At 30.1% G+C, this 22,166-nt stretch overlaps 1 protein-coding gene across 2 annotated transcripts in view; it reads right to left on the bottom strand.

The window, feature by feature from the left end:
- The window catches only part of LOC129968698 (uncharacterized), a 713,943-nt gene that overhangs the window by 667,891 nt on the left and 23,886 nt on the right, over window positions 1-22,166 (bottom strand). For both annotated transcript variants that reach the window (XM_056082857.1, XM_056082858.1), the window contains one exon: window positions 1,439-1,565. In XM_056082857.1, the coding sequence (XP_055938832.1) occupies window positions 1,439-1,565 (127 nt within the window). The remainder of the gene's footprint in view (window positions 1-1,438; window positions 1,566-22,166) is intronic.

The following is a 22,166-nucleotide window of genomic DNA, read 5'->3' as shown; positions in this document are numbered from 1 at the left end:
TGAATAAATTTTATTCAAAATTTGATAGAAATCTGCAAAATTGATGTAAAGGCCACTTACCCAATTTCAATTGTCTAGCTCAAAGCGTTTTTTGAGTTACCTTTGTCACAGATGGACATACGGACATTCCCCAAAAATGTGTTTTTCGAACTCAATGAGGTCTGAAACATGGATATTCGTCAAATTTTCGAGTTCGGATTTTTTTTACTATTACTATAGTTTTTCTGTACTGCATTTACGAGAAAGTAAAAATATATTGCACTCCCTCCATGTAAAAATGTTAGGCCTTGAACATGGTAATAAAAAACACGCACTCCGAGATTTTTTTTTTTTTTTTTTTTTTTTTTCTGAACTTCGCACATGAACGTTTTGTACTTCATAATATAGTGAAGAAACCGAGTATAGATCTTTTTGCTCACCGACTAAAACCAAAATTGGATCGAAACATACCATTTTGATAGAAAAACCACACACCGAATTTCGTTTGTTTAATTCATTGCCTTTTTTAATTGTCGAATTTACATTCATGCAGGAACCCAGTCAGACAGACAGCTGATCATTTAACAGATTTGGTTCAAAATTTGGTAAAGATCTACATTTCAGGTGCTAAAAGAGTATCTCCAATTTCGATCATCTTTATCTTTCCGTTTTTGAATTATCAAGTTCATTTAAATACCAAGGACAGAAAGGCGGTCAACCCCTTAACGGATTTAATTCAAAGTTTAATAAAACTCTGTACTTTAGGTGCTAAATCTATGCACCAAATTTTATGCATCTAGGTGTTTACATTTTTTAGTTTACATGTTCACATAGATTCTAACAGACAGACTTCAGTGAATGGATTCCGTTTAAAAATTGAAAGAAACTACAAATTCGGCGTAGAGTCTAAAAATCAAATTTCATTTGTGCTCAAAGAGCATTATTGAGTTATCTGATCTTAGACGAACGTAATACCTAAAAACGTGTTTTTCGGATTCTAGGAGGTGTGAAACGCGGAGATTCGTCAAAATATCGAGTTTAAATTTTTTGATTACAATATTTTCTTTTCATATACATCAATTAAAATGTGAAGTTGTTAAGAATTCTCTTTGATCATTTATGCTCTAATTAAAAGTTTGGAGTTGTGATTATCAAAGACTACCCCTCTTTTGTAAAATTACAAAATCTTTTTAATCTTCTTTTATATTTATGCCCCATCGTTTTAATTCCAATTTATATCATTTAAAAACAAGTAAAAATAATGGTATCGTTTTTTGAACCGGTTTCTTCTCCTCCTTGATTCATAAAAGTAAACGCATAATTTACCTTGATTTATTGATTAATTTTCAAACGCCATTTTTTTAATTGCATTCAACCGTTAAAAACACTAAACACAATAACCACTGGCAATGAGTTTCGATTAAAGAAATATTGGCCATTCGCAGAGCCAATAACTTACCTATCAAACGAGCGGCTTCTTCGTATGACTCGACATTGCAAGGCGCTTTAAAATTACTTTTAGGCGTAAAGAATGCAGGGAAGTCTTTCGAAGCTCCAAAAGCGGCAACGCAAACGCCGAGTGTTTCCTGTGTGGAAAATAAAATACAAAATATATTTTTTATGCAAAAATGATAAATGATTTCATTAAGTTATTAAAAGATTTCGTTAATGTTTCGGCAAAATTTATTTCATTGTAAAAAATTGCTTTGAAGATTAAGAAGTGAAAATTTATCATAAACAGCGTTTATATAGAATGTTAGTACGTACAGAAAATGTTTTTAAAATGTTAATAATTCCAACGCTAAAAATTAAATTTAATTAATTAAATGATATAATTGTACAGTATAATAAAATTAAGATGATATGTATAATAGATATAAAAAATAAATTTTAAAAACATGGCTAACCTGCCTGACACACAAAATAAATACAGAATTTCAAATACTTGGTAATTAATACTTTTTACTTCCTTGAATAAAAAAAATATACAAAAAATATTGACTTTGATCACGAAATATTCACGAACCTCCAAAATTCTAATCAGAGGGATTAGAATTTGTAGTCAGGCCTTTGACTTGAGGCGAAATCACGTCCGGGTCACCAATGTGGCGAATTGGGATGGGCGAGGATAGAACCTGGCACCTTGTGGTTCGCAGTCCAGTAACATGCCCACGATACAAAAGCAATTGCTCGGGTAGCGTAGCTGTTAACTGGCTTATAAGCTTTCATCACAGACTATTTCCTTCAAGGTTATATATTAACCCGTATATATATTAACTCACAGATGGCAATTTTGGTACAGACGCTTACTGCGAGATATCTCATCTCACAGATGCAATTTTGGTACAGACGCTTACTACGAGATATCTCACAAATGACAATTTTGGTACAGACGCTTACTACGAGATATCTCACAGATGGCAATTTTGGTACAGACGCTTACTACGAGATATCTCACAGACGGCAGCACTGGGTAGGTTAAAGAGGATGCAAATATCAATCACATTTATGAAAATTACAAACTGGAAATATTTGTTGCTGTGATAGGTTTTTCTTTTAGATGTATGTTTTCCTGTTATATGTTTTTGTTCTGTTCTGATCTCTCTGGAATTAATTCTGTCTATAAACACACAAATTCAAAAACACAATGAACTGGTGCGATACTTGATAAATTGTCTTTATAAGAAATTTGTAGATTTCTATGAAAACTTCAGCAGCATTTGCCAAAGATAAGTCTGCTAGTAATTATGCGAATAGGATAACTGAAAAACCCAAGAACTTAATAGATGAAATTTGACATATAGATTGTTCATCAAAATCATAGATATGTAATTAAAACTCAAAAACGCAAAGATTTGGATTAATGAAATCTGTTATACTGTCCTTGTTGTATTGAAAATATGTGTTGAATTTTGGAACTGTTTTAAATTTGGAAGCAATCCAAAATGCAGGATAAATTTTCTTCATTGCGAAACACAAAACTTATTATACTGCATAACACACGGTCATCTACGGGGGTGGAAACACTCACTCTTGCAAGCTGCCGTGACTTTCGAGAATTTACTTCCTCTCTATACACTGCTGTATGTTCAAAATTGCAGTTGTGTGTAGCCCGAAAACAAAGAAGAAGGCGCTGAATATTTAACTATACGAGTTTAGTTTGGTTAGTTTAGTTATATTAACGTCCCGTTGTAAAGCAACACTAGGGCTATTTTTGGGACAGACCTCGTAATTTTGAACCGTGGCCAGAATACGAGGACGACACCTGAGCTTAACTATACGAGAAAATCGTATGAAAACACTGTCGTAGAATTTGTTGTTGTTGTTAAACTCTATCTACTTCACCAATTCTGTTAACAAGTGACTTAATGTTTTTTTTAATTGCAGAAATTTTGTCTTAATCGTTATCAGTAAATTTTATGGAATATATATATATATATATATATATATAATTTATTTAGCCATTTGTTTACAATTTTATTACCTTTAATGCTTTAACTTCATTACAATGGCAACAGTATTAAAGGCGATCGCATTTAAAATTTACTTTAACCCTTTAAAGGGCCATTTTTTTCTAGTCATATTATGTTAAAATATTTTTAAGCTTGAAATTAGAGTAAGAAAAGGGATTCATTTAGCTTATTAGATAAATTTAATTTGATTAATTAATTAATTTGGTTAATTAATAATCAAATTAAATTAATTAATTTGGTTAATTAATAATTAAGTGACAAACCAAGACACATCATTTTGTGTGAGATAAAGAACGGAAGCATCTAATTTTCTGTCTTTCTAAAAAAATTTGCCAGAACGTATGCCAACCTACATAATTTCATACAAAGATTGATAAATTTGGTGGGAAGCATACTTCCCACGGCCTTAGAAAGGGTTAAATTGAAAGATTTTTAGAAACTTTCCTTCGTCAGTTAAATTTTCTTTTCCGTTTTTTGAGCTATTGTTTTAAAGAAATAAAGCAAACAGAAAGGCAGGCAGGATTCCCAAAAACGGTTACTTGTGAACCTCAAGAGTTCCAAAATGGAAAAAATCATAAAAATCTATTGATCGAATTTTTCGACGGTTACGCTCATTTACTTTTTATTTCTTATACGAGAAAATAAATGCTAGAATTTATTTTGCGATATAAAAAAACGTACGTTTCTTTTTGTTTGTTTGTTCATTTTTGAAATTTCATTACCTTACAGGAATGAAATATACATGATACATTTTTAATCCCAGAGCCAGCCATGCATAAAAAATAACAAACATACATCTTCCATCATTATTTCCGGGATAAAATTTCGAAATCAGCCATGCATGTATTGACGACCCACTTAAATATCCAATTACATTCTCAACTCATGTGAAAGTGTTAAAAGCTTATTCACAGAAGCACGTACTCGAACACCTTACACAAATCTTTTTCGCCTCAACCCTGTATAAAGCGTTGGAGTGTAGGGAGAAAAAAATGTTGGTAGTTATTTATCATTTCATAGGAAAAAAATGAAAGAAGGGTGGACTTGACAGTTCTTAGAAAGCACCATCAAAATTCTTTATACTGTCAACAGGATTTTGTGGGAAAGTAGAGAGTGTGTCGAATTCGCCACCCATATTGCATGCTTATGGCCCAATCAATATAAGAGCATATAAAAGTTTCAATAAATATATCTTAAGCCTAATTCTCTAAATATATAAATATTCGCAACTCTTTATCATATGTGTGTGGAATTGAATAATAATAAGACTGTTTGCAAAAAAAAAAAAAAAAAAAAAAAAAAATGTGCTATTTATAAGGGACGGTCAGTAAATATCATGCGAACACCAGAAACTTCTAGATTTTCTAAGAATATTTTCGAACGTCAACATCTGACATGAATCGTTTTCCGTAGCTTTTTTCACTTCAGTAGATGCTGATAAGTCATAAAGGGAAAGATTCATATTGTGTAGGAACGACTGATAACACCCCAATGGAATCGGCAGTGCGTGGACAAGCATTATCACGGAAAAGAGAGGAGCGGGTGGTTTTCATGGGCAGTATAATTTCATGGACTTACTTGCCACAATATGATTACAATTTCTACATAATTCCTCCAGTAACTCCTATTTACATATTGGAAACTCTTTGATACATAATAAGATTAAATATTTAATAAAATCTTTAATTTAATAATATACTGGAAGCTGTTTTGTATAAGAATGCTTAGAGTTAAAACATTGAGATTTTGAACCGTATTATATGCAGCTAAATATCTCACATATTAATCTTACCTTTGTTACGTTTTCTTATTATAATTAATTGTACTTTTAATTATCTTTTATTTATATTATTATCTTATTCTTTACTTCTATTGTATAGTACGCTTTATATTTATTCAACTTTTTCTTTTTTTATTTATCTTACATTTTTATAAGTATTACTTTATATGATTATGCAGGTTATTTCCCATTTTACATTAGCATTTTTTTTCTTGTTCTTTAAACCTTGCTATCACCAGGGCCGCCGCGTGGGTATTAGGCGCCCTTGTTCAAATTGAAATTTGGCGCCCCTTTATGGGGTTCTGTTGTACTCTAATAAAGTGCTGCAAAATATATGTGAAATACTCTTTTATAGTGTTCAAAATTTGACTTTCGAACTGAAAAGCTTTAAAATTATAATATTGAAAGACGTTTGTCTTATTGTTTTTTATTATTTCATAAATTTTAAAAACAAAACAATGATAAAGCATTTTTTAAGTAAAATATAAAAATTAGAAAATATATTCAAATATTGAGTCCCCTAGCTTTAGCTCTCCTACCTACAAACGCTCGTATCAATTCCTTTATATTTAATTTATCAAAAATTTCGCTCTCTATGGATATAATTGACATGTCCGATCATCTCTCCTGCGCCATGGTAGATCACATGTAGTTTTTTATAATTTTAAGTTTTAAAAAACTTTATTTTCCAGTAGCCACCGAAACTGATAGGGTTAAAGAAATCCGTAAGGATACTGCAATATTTGGAAATGTATCGGTAAGATTGTTTTCATAAATATAATTTAAAACATCAATAGGTAACATATCCTCTTTGGTAAAACATCGCAAAGATTTTATTTCTTCGAACAAATTTAATCCATTAATGTCCTTTTCATTAACATTTTTCGTATCCGTTAATTTTTGTTCTAATTCTTCACAGTGTTTTAAAATTTCATTGTCACTCCAGTTTTTTAAATTAGGTATATAGTGTACTTACCTTGTAGTAATTTTAATGTTCTTTTAGTTGACTGAATCTTTCAATAATTGAAGAAATAGCAGTGTCTAATAATATATTGTAAAATTCAACCTTAAATTTTTGTCTTGGATTGCTGATTGGTCTGTCGGTTTGTTCGTCTTGAAATAGTTTCTTTTTAAGCCTGTTTTGACTTTGAGGAAAATCAGTATCCACCACCAAATCATCAGCAACAATACTTGCATTGGCAATTGCAAATTCATACGCTTCATCTGATCTACGATTATTTAGTTCTGATAGTTTTTGTAAACTAAGCAGTCACGATTTGTAAATCACATTTAGAATTTTGCCTTATTTTATTTACACATTTACTAAATTTAAAATGTCGTGCCAGATGTTAATGGAACAATTGAATTTAAACGAGGAAATCTTCTGAATCAAATTTTTTGCTTGAGTTCTTGATTCCATGTCTCTTGTTTGATCTTCTTGAATATTTATTAAAGCTCTCAAAATTCCCTTAAAATCGTTTTTCAACAGTCTTAAAGCTTGAATTCTACTTTCCCATCTGGTGTTGGAAAGTGGCTGTAAAGCTAGATTTCCAACATACTTTTGCAAAATAGACCAACGTTTAACGGGTGAAGAAAAGTAGTTGTAAAGTTCCTGCACTACTCCGAAGAAAGTAATTGTTTCGAAGGAAATTTTAGCTGCATCTTTTACAACTAAATTTATATCCCATGCTCTTGAGTGCTCTCGAATTATTTTCAATCATTTTTTGTTGCAACCCTTTATGCTTTCCTCTCATATTAGCACCATTATCGTAAGATTGGCCTCGTAAATCTGATAAATTTAGTTCTAACGATTTTAAATGTCCATTTATGAGTTCAAACAGACTCTATCCATTAGGTCATCGACAGATTGAAATCCTAAAAAATGTTCTTCAGTTTGGACTTTATTGGTTTCCTCGTTCCTATAAACAAATCGAATTATAACAGTCAACTGTTCGGTATGACTGACATCAGGTGTAGTATCCAGAATTAGTGAGTAATATTTTGACGATTTAATCATTTGTAGTAAATGCTTTTTAATTCCTTCTGAAATAATGCTTATAATTTCATTCTGAATTTAAACCCCTAAGTAATGAGCAATTTTCTTGTTTTGAGATGTTTGAATTTTGTGGAGATATTCGGCGATTATTGGATCAAATTTTGCTATAGTTTCAACCATCTTTAAAAAAATTCTATTATCAATATGATACCACTCTTTCGAAGAACCTCTAAATGCAAGGTATTGCCGGGTTAAATATTGAATTAAATAAATAAGCCGTTGAATAACCGATTGCCAGTAAACTTTTTCTGCATCATAAAGTCTGTTGAGCTGCATCAATGGTACATAAATTACGCAAAGACATTTTGAATTCACTGCATTTTGAACTATGTTTAAGGTGAGATGCACTGCTTTCATGTGTTTTCAAAATGTGGGATAAATGTGCCCAATCATTACTTCCATCCTTAATAAGCTATGAATGCTTCTCACTGAATAGTTTAAATGGGAAGCAAAAAGCTGCGTTTCGGGAATTCGAATATACTAAATAATTTCTAAATACTTTTTCACCATACGGTAATGTTCTATAATAGAACGATTCTGAAAACTTTCTGCCAGAATTATCCCTCGGAAAATGTTTGAGTATCAAGCTTTACTGCTAGGGAAATGAAACTAATAATATATTTAGATTGTTCACTTACCTCTAAATAATAATCCTATTTTTTCGAGCAATTATAAACATAAAACGAATTGAAACCACAATAATTTTCTTACAAAGCAATTCACAGAATGTATGCACTTTGTGAGTAGCGACTACGTATATGATTAAAAATAAGTGTATTCCCTGTTAATTCAAAGGCACACACGGACGGTGACGGCACCACCAACATTCCCAAAAAAAAGCAAACTAAACAACGACGTTGAGCCGCAACAGCTTCATAGCTCATAAAGAATAAATATATGCCAATACAAAACTTTCCCAATTCCTGTTGTTACATGTTACAAATTCTTAGATTTTTAACACGTTCCGTGTAATAGTGTGGAATTGCTCGAATCGGCAATCAAATTTTGTTTTACACAAACGAAAACAACTCGCAGAAACGAAAACAAAAGTAAAATTAAATTAAAATAAAAATAGAATCTCATTTTTTTGCTTAGAAAATATTAAACATGCAAAATTGCAAGCGTATAATTAACAACTTTTATTTAAGTAACATTAAATTAAAAAACTATAAGTACTATAAATTTTGGCGCCCCTCTGGTCCAGGCGCTCTTGTGCGGTGAACAATTTTGCCACCCCCACGCGGCGGCCCTGGCTATCACTTTTAAATCTCATGGATTTTATATTTGTTATATTCTATTACTGTTCGGCGTTTTCTTGAAATAATGTCACCTTCAGATGCTGCTACTCGGTTTTTTTTTTTTTTTTATGGTTCTCAGTTTTTAAATAATTAATCTCGAGCCACAAATCACAAGATTATCGTTTGATTTTTTTTTTATTTTTTTGTCATTCATTTATTTTTCTGTCAAATCATTTTCAGTTTAATTCAGTTTTCTTATAATATTCAATTTATGGTTATTCTTTAACGGCTTTTTGTATACTTTATAACAGCACTTTTACGACTTTATGAATTGTAAGTGTTTCTTAAAGAACTCTCTAAGAATTAGAATAGAATTTTAAAATCAAGCTGCATGGTATTCGCTGATTTTACCACATATACAATAATTTCCAAAATATACTCGTAATAGCGAACTTGTGATTGTTATCGCTACCACTTATCTGTTACTTCAAACTACTGCAACAAAAATAAAATTTGTAGAGGCATTTGCGAGATATGAATTCGTGATCTCCTGTTTATCAAACAGGACAATTGTAGGTTTGTACAACTGTACTACAATTACAATTGCAGATTTTATACTTTATAAATTCTCTCTTATTATATGTAAATTTTGTTTCCTATTTTATCGATACTATTAGAAATCATAAGATATATTAGCCCTAAAACCTCTACTGCATCTGTCTGATTTGTTTTGTCTGTGCGGGCTTTCGCCAGACTGTTTGTAAACAATCAGCATATCCGCTTTGATTGGTCGGATTTCTCTATCTTCAGTTATTTCTCTTCCCCTGCCTCAACATTTTCATTCGCTGTTCTATGCTCGTCGGAAACATGTGATTCATATATGAAAGTTAAGTAAACAATAATATGCAATACCACCGGCACTCAATAGGAGAGTAGATTTTACATCTAATGACTTGAAGACAAAAAAATAACAGCTTTTGTTTGTTTAGCAGAATCAATCTTTTAACCCCTTAATTGTTTTGTCCGTATGCCATACGTGCATCAATTTATCGAATTTTGATAGTTGTAAGCAAAAAATAAATAACGATTCATAACGATTATAAATGAATATTAAAATTATTTCAAATACATAGATAAGTCAAGTATTCAATAGGTTTCCATCTGAATTAAAATAAGAAAATATTCCCTAAGTAGAAGGTATCATCTTATTTGATAGTAAAAAAAAAACAGTTAAGTGGTTAATAAGTTATTTGGATGCTTCATCATTTGACATTTGATGGTTAATATAAGTCAATAAAGTTGTTAGCAATGGAAAGATACAAGTGCCCCTTTCACAGTATTTCGTTTACAAAATTCGATAAATTAAGACAAATTTAAAAATTAGTAAAATGGAAACAAAATGTGTGTATAGGTTTAGCAAGAAATAAATCTTCCATTTCAAAGGCGCTAGAATTCGTTTTAATAATCAAAATGAGATAAAATTTGAACACAGATAATTCAAATAATGCGCTTAGTATTCATTATATAAAGAAAACTTTAGTATCAAAATTCACCAATAGTTGGCGCTATAATACAAATGGTATTAATTTGTATTTATTGAAAATGTGAAACATCATTTGCGGAAATGTGAAACATCATTTGCATCATTCAAGGAACTCAGCAAAAATAACTTAACAATTAGCTTATTAAATAATCAACAACAAGAAGATGAAAAACACACATATTACAAGAATGAAAAAAAAAAAAAAAGATTCGACAACAGAGAGCAAAACTCAACAAAAAAGTAACGTCTCGACATGGAACCAATATTATATCTTTTTTTCTTCTATTCCCTTCCCCCCCCCCACACACACACACTTTCTTTCGAATACAAATTATTAACATAAGTCTCCAGTTCTCTGCTTTTATCAGTATTTAAAAATTACGATTAAATATAATCTGCTTTTATCGATAGATTTTAAGAAAATCGTAAATTGCATTTAAATGTCGTATGTGTCATTTATTGATGAAAACTCAATAAATAATTACTAAAAACAAAACTGTTAAACTATTCTTAAGAATATTGCTCACTTTATACAGATTTAATTCAGTTTGTTATCGTCATACTTAAAAGAAACTGTATTTTGAAATTATTGCCCCGTTCTCTATCTTATGCTTGCATTTATCGCTTCGTGGCGAGTTCTAGATTTAATTAGTTCTATATAAAAGGCTAATGCATAAGGAAAGCTGTGTATTTGACAGATGAAAACCGGATTTGAGGAAAAATCGAAAACCTACCAAAGTAGTTAGGCGTTGTCGAATAACGACCATTATTGTCAGCGGGGCTTAAATCTTTTAGCATTTATAAAATTGCCTTGAAAAGATTCCATTTAGCCGCACGCAACATGCCTTCACATACATACTTCATATTTGACATTTTTTTTTTTTTTTTTTATCTATTAGATTCTTTTATTAGAGGTTTAGTGATTCCATTCTCCCTTGAAATCAGAACTTCAAACCTTTGCGACACCCCAAAGCATTGACTGAAATGAACAGTGAAATACAGCAATTTTTTTTCATACGAAAATGAATCGAATTTATTTAAAAAAATATTTTGTTCTTCTTCCACCCAGTATGTATATATGTCATCCAGCATTAATTCTGAACAGCTGGTACGATTTTGATTAAATTTCGTAATCAAAATCGTTTGATAATCGGAAAGTTTTTCAATGACCGACGAAAACAACAATACTGGTAAATTAATCTTAATACAGTCTCTCAGGATTCGGAGGGGAGGATTCATTTAAATTTTCATAACGCATGCGCAGTGCTTTCTCACACCAGTGGTGCATTTCTCATTAGGCAGTTGCCAAAGGCCAGGTCAATTAAAAATATATTATTTGCCTAGTTACCAAACAAATTTGTAAAATATATATATATAAATTCTATGAATTATAAAATATAAGGAAATACTTTTTCAAGTGCAATTATTAAAGTTCCTATATGTTTCATCGCATTCACTTAATTATTGCAGATTATATAAACACTGAGATTAAATAATAATATTTACAAACTTCAAACTTAAATAATAATATTTGCAAACTTAAAACTTAAATAATAATATTTACAAACTTAAAACTCAAATAATAATATTTACAAACTTAAAACTCAAATAATAATATTTACAAACTTATTCTGCTTAAATAATAATATTTACAAACTTATTCTGCTTAAATAATAATATTTACAAACTTAAAACTTAAATAATAATATTTACAAACTTAAATAATAATATTTACAAACTTAAATAATAATATTTACAAACTTAAATAATAATATTTACAAACTTAAATAATAATATTTACAAACTTAAAACTCAAATAATAATATTTACAAACTTAAATAATAATATTTACAAACTTAAATAATAATATTTACAAACTTAAATAATAATATTTACAAACTTAAAACTCAAATAATAATATTTACAAACTTAAAACTCAAATAATAATATTTACAAACTTATTCAGCTTAAATAATAATATTTACAAACTTAAAACTCAAATAATAATATTTACAAACTTATTCAGCTTAAATAATAATATTTACAAACTTAAAACTCAAATAATAATATTTACAAACTTAAAACTCAAATAATAATATTTACAAACTTATTCTGCTTAAATAATAATATTTACAAACTTACAACTCAAATAATAATATTTACAAACTTACAACTCAAATAATAATATTTACAAACTTAAAACTCAAATAATAATATTTACAAACTTATTCTGCGTAAATAATAATATTTACAAACGCAAATGCCTTGAAATCGAAAATCAAATACATAAACAAATGAATAAAATATATATTTCACCAATTTACAAAAAAAGAAAAAATGTCATAAAATTATTAGATGTTGTTTAATGTAAAATGCGTTGAAATATGAAGCTAAATTAACCAATTAATTAAAAGAGGGATTTCATAATATGTGCTCCCTAGAACCAGAAACTATACTCGCCACTGGCTTCAACAGATGTGATATATTAAGTTGTCCCGCTTTCTGCGTTACGCTTTTATCCAATTTGTCTTCAATAGCACATACTCTCAATTTCAAGAGACTCTCCCTCGTCAATTAACAACATACTTGACTCCAGTTTTGATTTATCGTGCATAATAATCAGCTGGAGTGGTCATCCTACAACCATCTCGCATATTCTCTAATAACTTGTAATGCCAGAGAACGCTTTACATGGCATTGGCGTACAATAGTCACGAAATATTAAATTTTGGCGTGAATTTCGCATTTTTACTGAAACTATCGTGTCAACCTTGACGTGTTTTTTTGGTGTTTAATCCCTGGCATGCCATTAACAGTGTGGTGATGCTTTATAAGCCAGATAACAGCTACGAGACATGAGAAATTTCTTTTGTCTTGTGGTCATGTTACTCGGCTACGAACCATAAGGTTGCGAGTTCGATCCTCGCCTATCGCCAGTAGCAACATTGGTGACCCGATGACGAAAATACGCAAACTTCATACAACTGTTGTGGCGCCCTCTACCAGAAATAAATAAATAAATAAAAATGAAGCTGATAAATAGTCATCCAATAAAAAAAATGCAGCTGATAAATAATCAGCCAATAAATAAATGAAGCTGATAAATAATCAGCCAATAAAAAAATGGATAAGGCGCAACAGCCAATATATCACCACTAATAACAGCAAAAACAGGACAAAAAAATCGTTCGTCTCACCTCCGACGAACTGAAGGGGGAGTAATGTGGTGATGCTTTATAAGCCAGATAACAGCTACGAGACATGAGAAATTTCTTTTGTCTTGTGGTCATGTTACTCGACTACGAACCATAAGGTTGCGAGTTCGATCCTCGCCTATCGCCAGTAGCAACAACAGTATCCAAAAATCAATTCTACGTTTTAGACACATTTTTATCTGTCGAGGGAAATAAAAATTTATAAAATTTGCAAATTTGATAGAAATTTGCATATTTGGTGTAAAGGCCGTACACCATATTTCAACTATCTTTGTCACAGACTGACGGACATTTTCCAAAAATGTCCATGGAGGTCTAAGACGTGGAGATTTGTCAAAATCGCGAGTTCGAATTCTGTGACAATTACTACACTTCCTCTATACTACGTACAATAGAAAGTAAAAAATAAAGAAACAGACAGACAAGCATAATTTATAAATGATTTCCTGTGAACCCAAGAGGTCCAATATGTAAAAATTCATCAAAATACTGGAGACGAAATTTTTTGATGATTCACGATTCACAAAGTTTTTTGCTCGTCTTTCTTTTTTTAATTTTATTACCTTACAAGAATAGAAAATACATTATACATTTTTAATCTGGAATCAGTGCATGAAAAAAGCAAGCATGCATCCACCATCGAAATCCCAGAAACTACATTTTAACAGTTTGTTTATGACTTCATCACTTGAAATCTAATATTTGATATAAGTCAGTAAAATTGTTAATAGTCTAGATAGTATAACGATGTTAAAATGAAAGGTATATTTAATTTTTTTCGTAAAAACTATCAATATTTTAAAAATTTCTCGAAATACAATAATTATGTTAGACTTTCAAAACAAATTTAAATAGAACAATTGTGTGTTTAATCTGAACTAAACAACTTTTTCTTTCACTTGCAATAATAAGAAAAAACATTATAATCAAACCATCCAAAACGCTACAAAATATTAAATTTTTAAAAAATCTACATAAATGTTTTAAAATTCGAGTTTCAAAGTGCGTTAAATCGTCATTTCCGACCGCCTGTGCATCAAATTTCACGTCCGATAGATTCTTGTGAATACCATAAGCATACACAAAAATATTTTCTAAGTATAGGTAAAATTAATTCAAATTCTTTGAATTCAAAAAGTTCTTTTTTTCAATATGCAACATTTTTTTTAAATAGTCATGTTTTACCCATTTCTTATACAGTGAATTAAATCATGCAAAAATTATTCAGAAATATCTCCATTTTCAGACAGAGAATTTCGATCTGTGCATCTTCAATATTTTAAATAAAAATAAATATTAGAAAAATCTGTTCCACTTCCAGATTTGAAGGAAGTTAAATGTTTATCTTGAAAAGAAATATATTTTCTGAAAATTTGTAAGCATTTGTTGATAAAATTATTATTGATGCTGCTTTACTGATTTTAGTCAAATTTTATTTTATAAGCAATTTGAATCGAATGTAACCTGTCCTTCAGACTTCAATTCAATGAAATATATATAAACCTTCTTTCGAGTTCCACTTTTAAAATAGTCAATAGTCCTGGAAAAAAAATTTTCAATTGAAAGTTTGTTTTCATTTAATATTGTTCTGTGTATGCTCTTTTTTTATAAGTTTCTTAAGATCTTAGGATGAAATATAGTTCCGTTTTGATGTTGACTCGAATAAATACAACTAAAAATTTTATTGCAGGGCAATAACAACAACTAATAATTTCTTAAACAAATAACAGTTACAAAGTCGAGAAAAATACTTACAAGAAAGAGAAAACAAGATTAGATTAAAATAAACAGGAAAGAGCTTCGCTCAATATGGATTACATTTTTTTTCTAACGAATAAAGAATATTTATATAAGTCAATAATTTTATTAGCATTATAAAATTAGAATCAAGTATCGTCTGCTTTCATCGGTATTCAATAAATTAAAATTAAATGTCATGCACGCCATCTATTGCCGAAAACTTAAGATAGTCATTATAAACAAAACTATTTTTCTTTGTGGTTTGAATGATTTTTTAAAAATAATGCTTTACACATTTGTCTCGGGTCTAATTCAATTTATTGCCATCATATTAAAAAGAAATTGTATTTAAATTGTATTTTTTGTCATGTTCTTTAATTTATTCGATTTCTCGTAACGAATTTTAGGTAATATTGGTCTCATTTGGAATTGTTCCAAATTCTTTTCTTCTTTGCCTTGTAATTGGAATACTATTGTCAACAAAATTTGTAACCTTTTTCCACTTTAAATTCTCTACAAATGTCATTTGTTGTTCTGGTAGACTAAATCTAAGACGTCAAGTTCTCTACGAATGATTTGCTCAACCATTTTCATAAACAAATGTTTCATATGCTATCCATTGATATCATTATTATCTATTTCCAAATATGTCTCTTAAGATTGACTATTTATTCTTTTTACATGAATGACTTGATCAATTCTTCGAATTGTTTTCGGCTCATTTTTACTTTCTCGTGTACGCAGTAGAGAAAGTATAGTAATCGTCAAAAAATTCGAACTCAAGATTTTGACGAATTTCCACATTTTAGACCACCCTATATTCGAAAAAAATTATAAAAACATTTCTGAAAAATGTCAGTCTGTCTGTGACAAAGATAACTCAAAAACGCTTTCAGCTAGACGGGTGAAATTTGGGATATAGTCTTTATACCGAATTTGTAAATTTCTATCAAATTTTGAGAAAAGTCCATTCAGAGGAAGATTGTCCGACTGTTCGAATATTAGTTAACACGATAACAAAGGATAGATAAAATTCGGATAGAACATATTTAACATCAGTAGTGTCAACACTGAGCTAAATCCAACGTGGAGTTGACCGTCTATCGGTTCGTACTTTCAGAAACATAAAAACGCGATAACTCAAAAATGGAATTAGTTAAATGCATCAAATTTGGTAACTATACATGCAGTTTTGAGGTATATTTTTGTTTCAATCAAGTGGGGAGAAAATTCAACTAAAATACAAATTCGATTTTCGGATACTACTAACCGCACGCTAAGGATTAATTGTCAAATAACTCGGCGACACAATAGATTTAGTAAAAATACTAAATTTATGTCAAAGTTTAATATTTCGTAACCATTGTACACCAATGCTATGCAAAGCGTTCTCAGAATAAGTCCTTTATTGAAGTTTTAGAAAGACTACTCCCACTGATTTGGAAAAAAAATGCACAAATTATCTTTTTATCAAGTTATCTGTTGATTGTTTTTGTTTCTGAGTTTTGCATTTGTATAGATTCTAAAAAGGAACATATTAGAAACGGGGGTAGTGGTAGTAAGAAATCGCAAAACTTCGAGGTCATGGAAGTCGGGAAGCCGCAAGGTGAAATGAAAATTTTGTTGCTTATTGGCAATTGGGGTTGTTGTTAATGCTTATACACATTACTGGAGCAACAAGTAGATCAGAAAATATAAAATTTTTTAATTCGATGTATTGAGGAACACAAGAATCTATAAACGAAAACTTTTTATTCCTTCCACTACGTAATGATGCGTTGTCATCGTGATGTCTCATAAAACTAGCGATCGGGTCACTGTACACCTTCCTCTTCCCGAATGCAAAGCCACTGCATTGGCTTAATCGATTGTGAAAAAATATCACAAATAACAAAAACATAAGCCAATGACCAATTACCACATTACCAATGAAATACCCATGGCCTACAACTTGACTTACCCGATGGGTATCTTTAGTAGGTAGAAATCTGACCAGTGGCGCCATTCCCGTGGCGCATATATTGCTGTACGTTCACTCATTGACCCTTGATCTCTAAGCATTTACAAAACTTTCACATGAGAGGCCAGACCATCCTAGATCTGCCGGAGCAATAACTGATCATAGAGTTACGATGACAGAAAGCATGGCATATACATAGCTGGATCTCTCTTACTACAGATCTTTGGAATAAAACTTAACGAAAGGCAATGACATTGAACATTCACAAAAAGAATCATTGTCATATAATCATGTGCTTCCGTGTTTAATTGCATAAAAACATATAATAAACCAATAAAACCTAATTTGTGCCATCATTTTATAATGCTATCATAGCAGAAGCTAAGCAGAAATCACTGTTCTTTTTTCTTTTCATTCGCGAAATAATCTTCCCACAATTCCCCAAATAACTGAATCAATACTTCTTTCTGTTTTATACTACTAAATAATCATAATCATTATTTGTGTTCAGAATTCATGTCTTAATATCTCAATTGAATAATCAGTCCACAATCATCAATAAGACCGCAGTAACTAAACTTTGTGAATTTGACCTAACAGTGATTTAATGAAATAAATTCTTTTAGACCAATTATATTTTTGTCTCCGTGACTGATATTTTAATTATCGTTTGGCAACATTTTCCATGAAATATTTATAGACATCTAGCTGAAGTCGCATTATGGCTATATGGTCATTTTAAAATATTATATATATTTTTGAACGCAAATTTTCTTCTACTATAATCCTTTATATCCCTAATTAATTTGCCATTTATTCCAATTTTAATTTTATTTTTCCAACATAAGTTTCGGTGCAGAGTAAATCCAGAAAAGAGGAAAAGCTTTTTAATTAATTAAAACAATTTAATTAATATTTAACAGCTTTTTTCCAGTAACAGTTGTTTAGTAAGCATTTACTATCCAAGAAATATCTACTAGACAAATCTGGCGATTCTAATTCCAATGATTTATAACGTAGAACATTTTACATTATTTTTTCATCATTCATGTCGCATCTCCCAATTTATAAACAGCATGCCAGCTTATAAATATTATTAGATTAAAATCCTTTTCATTTTCTGAAGATCGTGACTTTTATAAAAATGGAATTTATATATCTTCTCCAGGGAAAAGAAATTATTGCGTGTGAAGGTAAATGTTTTTGGGAAAAATAAATTGGTTCCGCGACGTTTTCATATTTTTGTTTCTTGCCGCCAGTAAAGGACGAAGCTAGGAAGAAGGATTTTATTGACAAAAAAAAATTAAAATATTCTAATATAAGAGCAAAAGCTTTCAGGAGAAATGCCTTTTTCAACATACATGCCTGAATTCGGACATATTTTAATTAAGATTTTTAATAAATTCATTTATTAAAAATCCACATTTTTAAAATTATAAGAAAATCTTGTACATCCGATTCAAAGATTATACAGCTTAAAATAATAACTCAGCTTTCAATTAAATAGCTTTGAAATTCTTTTTTAAGTCATGTGATCCATTGGGATCACATGATATCACAGCCGGCTAACAAATGTAACTGAGCTTTTGTCTCCTACTGATCTTGGAGCGTTGACCTTTAACCCATTAACCAATCGTGTCACTATGCGATGCATGCATAGATTTGTTACATTTTTGCATTTTTAAAAGACAATCAAGTTATTCATAAATGCAATTCGGTACAAAAATTGTATAACATGCATAAAAATTCAAATATTCAGAGAATTTTTATTTCTATTCAAACAAAAAAAAAATATTCCCAAAATTGAAGGTGTCTTTTGCATGCTTTCTAGAAAACTACCCGTTTTCTTAAGCTTCAAACTATAGCTTGCAGAGCTTTTTCAGTTCTTAAAACTAAAATAATACTCCAAGCAATTTAGAATTCCATCGGCTTGTTTATTCTTTCAACATAACAACGTATCTTACAAGCATTGTCAGATTCCAGAAGGTTTACAATTGATCATCAGCTATTATACAAAAAATAAACGAAATAATATTAACAAAAGAAAAAATCGTTTGCTTTTACTTTTTAATAATATTTTAACAAAATAAAAATAGTAGCAGTTATAAAATGTCTGAAAAGGAATCGTCTGCTAAATGTCTATTAACAGATTTAGATTACGATATTTACCGAACAGTGTCATCTAATTAAATAATAGGGTAAATAAACCAGTAATAAAATGATAAAGAAAGTCTTATCATATTTTGTAACTAGACATTTTTTTTCATTTAACTAGCCGCATTAGACGACCAACTTGTTCCTCCAGATTATTGATTTACTAAATTGTTAAAGAATTAATATGGAATGTATTTTTTTAATATCTTTTTGTTATTAGATACAACTGAAAAATATAAATACAATTGAATCAATTTATAGCATGATGCAAAAGTATATACATAACGAAATAAAAGAGAAAATGAAAATCCTACTACGGAGTCAAAAGTAAGCGATTGAATATTTTAATAAATGTGTTTGACTTCCATTACAATATTTAAAAACATTGTGGCAGTGTATATCAAACTGAAATAAAAATATTATTAAAACTGAAGGGGAAAATTCTACGGAAATAGTTTCGATAGCATTAAAAATATAATTTAATGATTATATAACCTTATGTCCTAAGATAATATAAAAACCATGTTTGTAAGATAACAGTTTTGAATGCACAAATATTAATTACCATATGCAAATCATAGTGAATACCATTTGGCATCAGTTAAGCCTATTTTTATGCTGGATTAAACTTCGATGATTAAAGTTGATTTCTTTTATATTTTCTTTCCTATAACAGATTGAACTCTGGCGAAGCGACAAACCCACTCTAAAACATTTATAACAACATTTTACAGCTCCATTAATTAGTTAAATGAAGTGTTGAATAAGATACATTTAGTATCATTTAATCTATGAAACAGTTTGAGACGTTTGAATGGCGTTTTGTTTATATTTGACTGTTGCCACTCGGCAATAAATAATAAGAGCTATTTCTGTGCCACGTACGTAGCATTTTATATATAGAAATGTTTAAATCCCTTTTTTTTTGTTTTATAATGCTTCAAATATGTTTGTGCAGTGAGGAAAGATTTGTTACTCATTATTTACTTACATGCATTTATGCACAAGATTTCCATATAACAAAACCCTCTTCACGTAACAAGCAATTTGGTTTCTAAAAACTCGTAAAAATCAAGGGTCTCCTCACGTTCAAGAGATATCTTGAAATTTCTGGACAAATATGCGATCAGAGTACAGGCTTGAGAGTGTGTAATCTAGTCACATTTTATTTGGTCTCAAAGCAAAATATTATTCTTTTTGTTTATTCCTTGGCTGTATATTTGCTGAGATTTATTACGAGTTTGAAAAGTATTTTTTCTTCTATTCCTTTTCCCAAAACCTTTAGAAATCACATTTTATATGTACATCTTAATAATTCATATCAAGAATAAAAATTAATTATTTATGCGTAGCTTTTATATTTGGCTTGCAGCGTCCCCTCTTATTTTGCTTGTGCATTGTTTGCATTTGTTTTATTTTGTAGTGTCTTTATTCCGAATTTCGTTGTGTTTTATTTCCATTCATTTTGTATTGAATCTTTTTTTTTTCTGTCTATTGTATTGTGTTTAGTGTTATTATCGTATTGCGGTCGATTATTTTTTCTTCCAATTTTAAATTATGATTCTTTCCCTCTTTTTAAAAAATCTCTTTCCGGAAAACACTTTTAAAAATTCAAGGAGCTTTTGTTTCGGACAATTAGAGATAAAGTAATTTCGTGAGGACATATCTCAAAAAGTTAAAAAATAATAAATGAATAAAATATATCGCATAGTATCATGGTTCTTTTTTTTTTGTCTCTGTAGCCTTTATGTAAATAACTAATTGCTGTATGGCGTTGTTCTAAAAAATATATAGCCTGGCTCTGACGATTTGGCTGATGTGATGTAAGAATCACATGATATCAGCGAAGTCTACTTTGATAAACTAGGAAATGGGTGTGAAACACAACATTTGCAGATCTAGTTGTGTTACATTCCTCCATTTCACAAAATGAAGACATAGCAATAACAAGAAGAGGAAAAAAAATGTGCATAATGCCATATAATTGTATTTATTAAAATCTAATTATTTCTCTAACGATTGCTTTACGCTTTGAACTTTTCTCCCTCTCAATAAATGCATTCGTCTGAGGTTGAAGGCCAATTGCCAATTCGTGAAAGCCACGCTAAATCACTTTAGAAATATAAACTTGCCTTATGTAATTACAGTGATGTTGCTTGAAGATACAGCCTAAAGCCCTGATTCATGTTCATCTTCCCCCCCCTCCCCCGAAAAATACTTCATTGACAAGAAGGATCGATTTTCCTAAACAATGGAATAAGAAGCTTAACCGCGAGTGTCATCTATCTGCACATAGTCTTTAGATACAATGTGATAACAGTTTACTTTTCATGCACATAGAAGCTCATTGAATCTTGAAAATAAATTGTTATGAATATAAGCAAGCAAAAAAAAGTCAAAAACTGAAAATAGGCACGCAAACTAAAAGCCAAATACTCTACCTAGTTTAACATTTACCTACGAATTGTACTATCAATAGCCGTCTAACCCCCCCCCCCCTCCCCGACAACCAATATTTAGAAGATATATCGTAAAATAAAATGTTGACAAAATTTCCAACTTTACCACCTGGAGAAATATCGCCACTTTACTTCCCTATTTAGCAAATACAACAGACAATTAAAATGATCTATATTTATACCGCAAACACAATTTTAAATAATTCTTTCTTTTGCTGTGGTAAGATATAGTTCATCAAAGTTAGTGAACATCGCTAAAATAATATTCCCTCATAAATCAGGATAACTAGCAATCGCAGAGACTCAGTCGACAGACCATCTCGTTTAAGATTGATTAGTCCATGGTTCGAACCACAGCCCCGATGTTTTATCAAAGACTGAAATTCCTTTATTTAAATTGCTTACCTAAGATCTATCTTAATTATTTAAACTGGATTGTCCTCAAACATTCTATATGTATTTAAAAGCTGAATCCCATTAGAGATAGGTAAGTTCTCAATCTCGTATTATTGAGAGTTGTTTTGTTTTAATAAATTTAAATGGTTGTTTAAACTAACGGCGTAGTTCTT

Source organism: Argiope bruennichi, chromosome 5 (assembly GCF_947563725.1).
Source record: "Argiope bruennichi chromosome 5, qqArgBrue1.1, whole genome shotgun sequence".
Lineage (NCBI taxonomy): Eukaryota > Metazoa > Arthropoda > Arachnida > Araneae > Araneidae > Argiope > Argiope bruennichi.
Note: the sequence above shows the minus strand (reverse complement) of the source record. Positions and strands in the feature narration are given on the sequence as shown.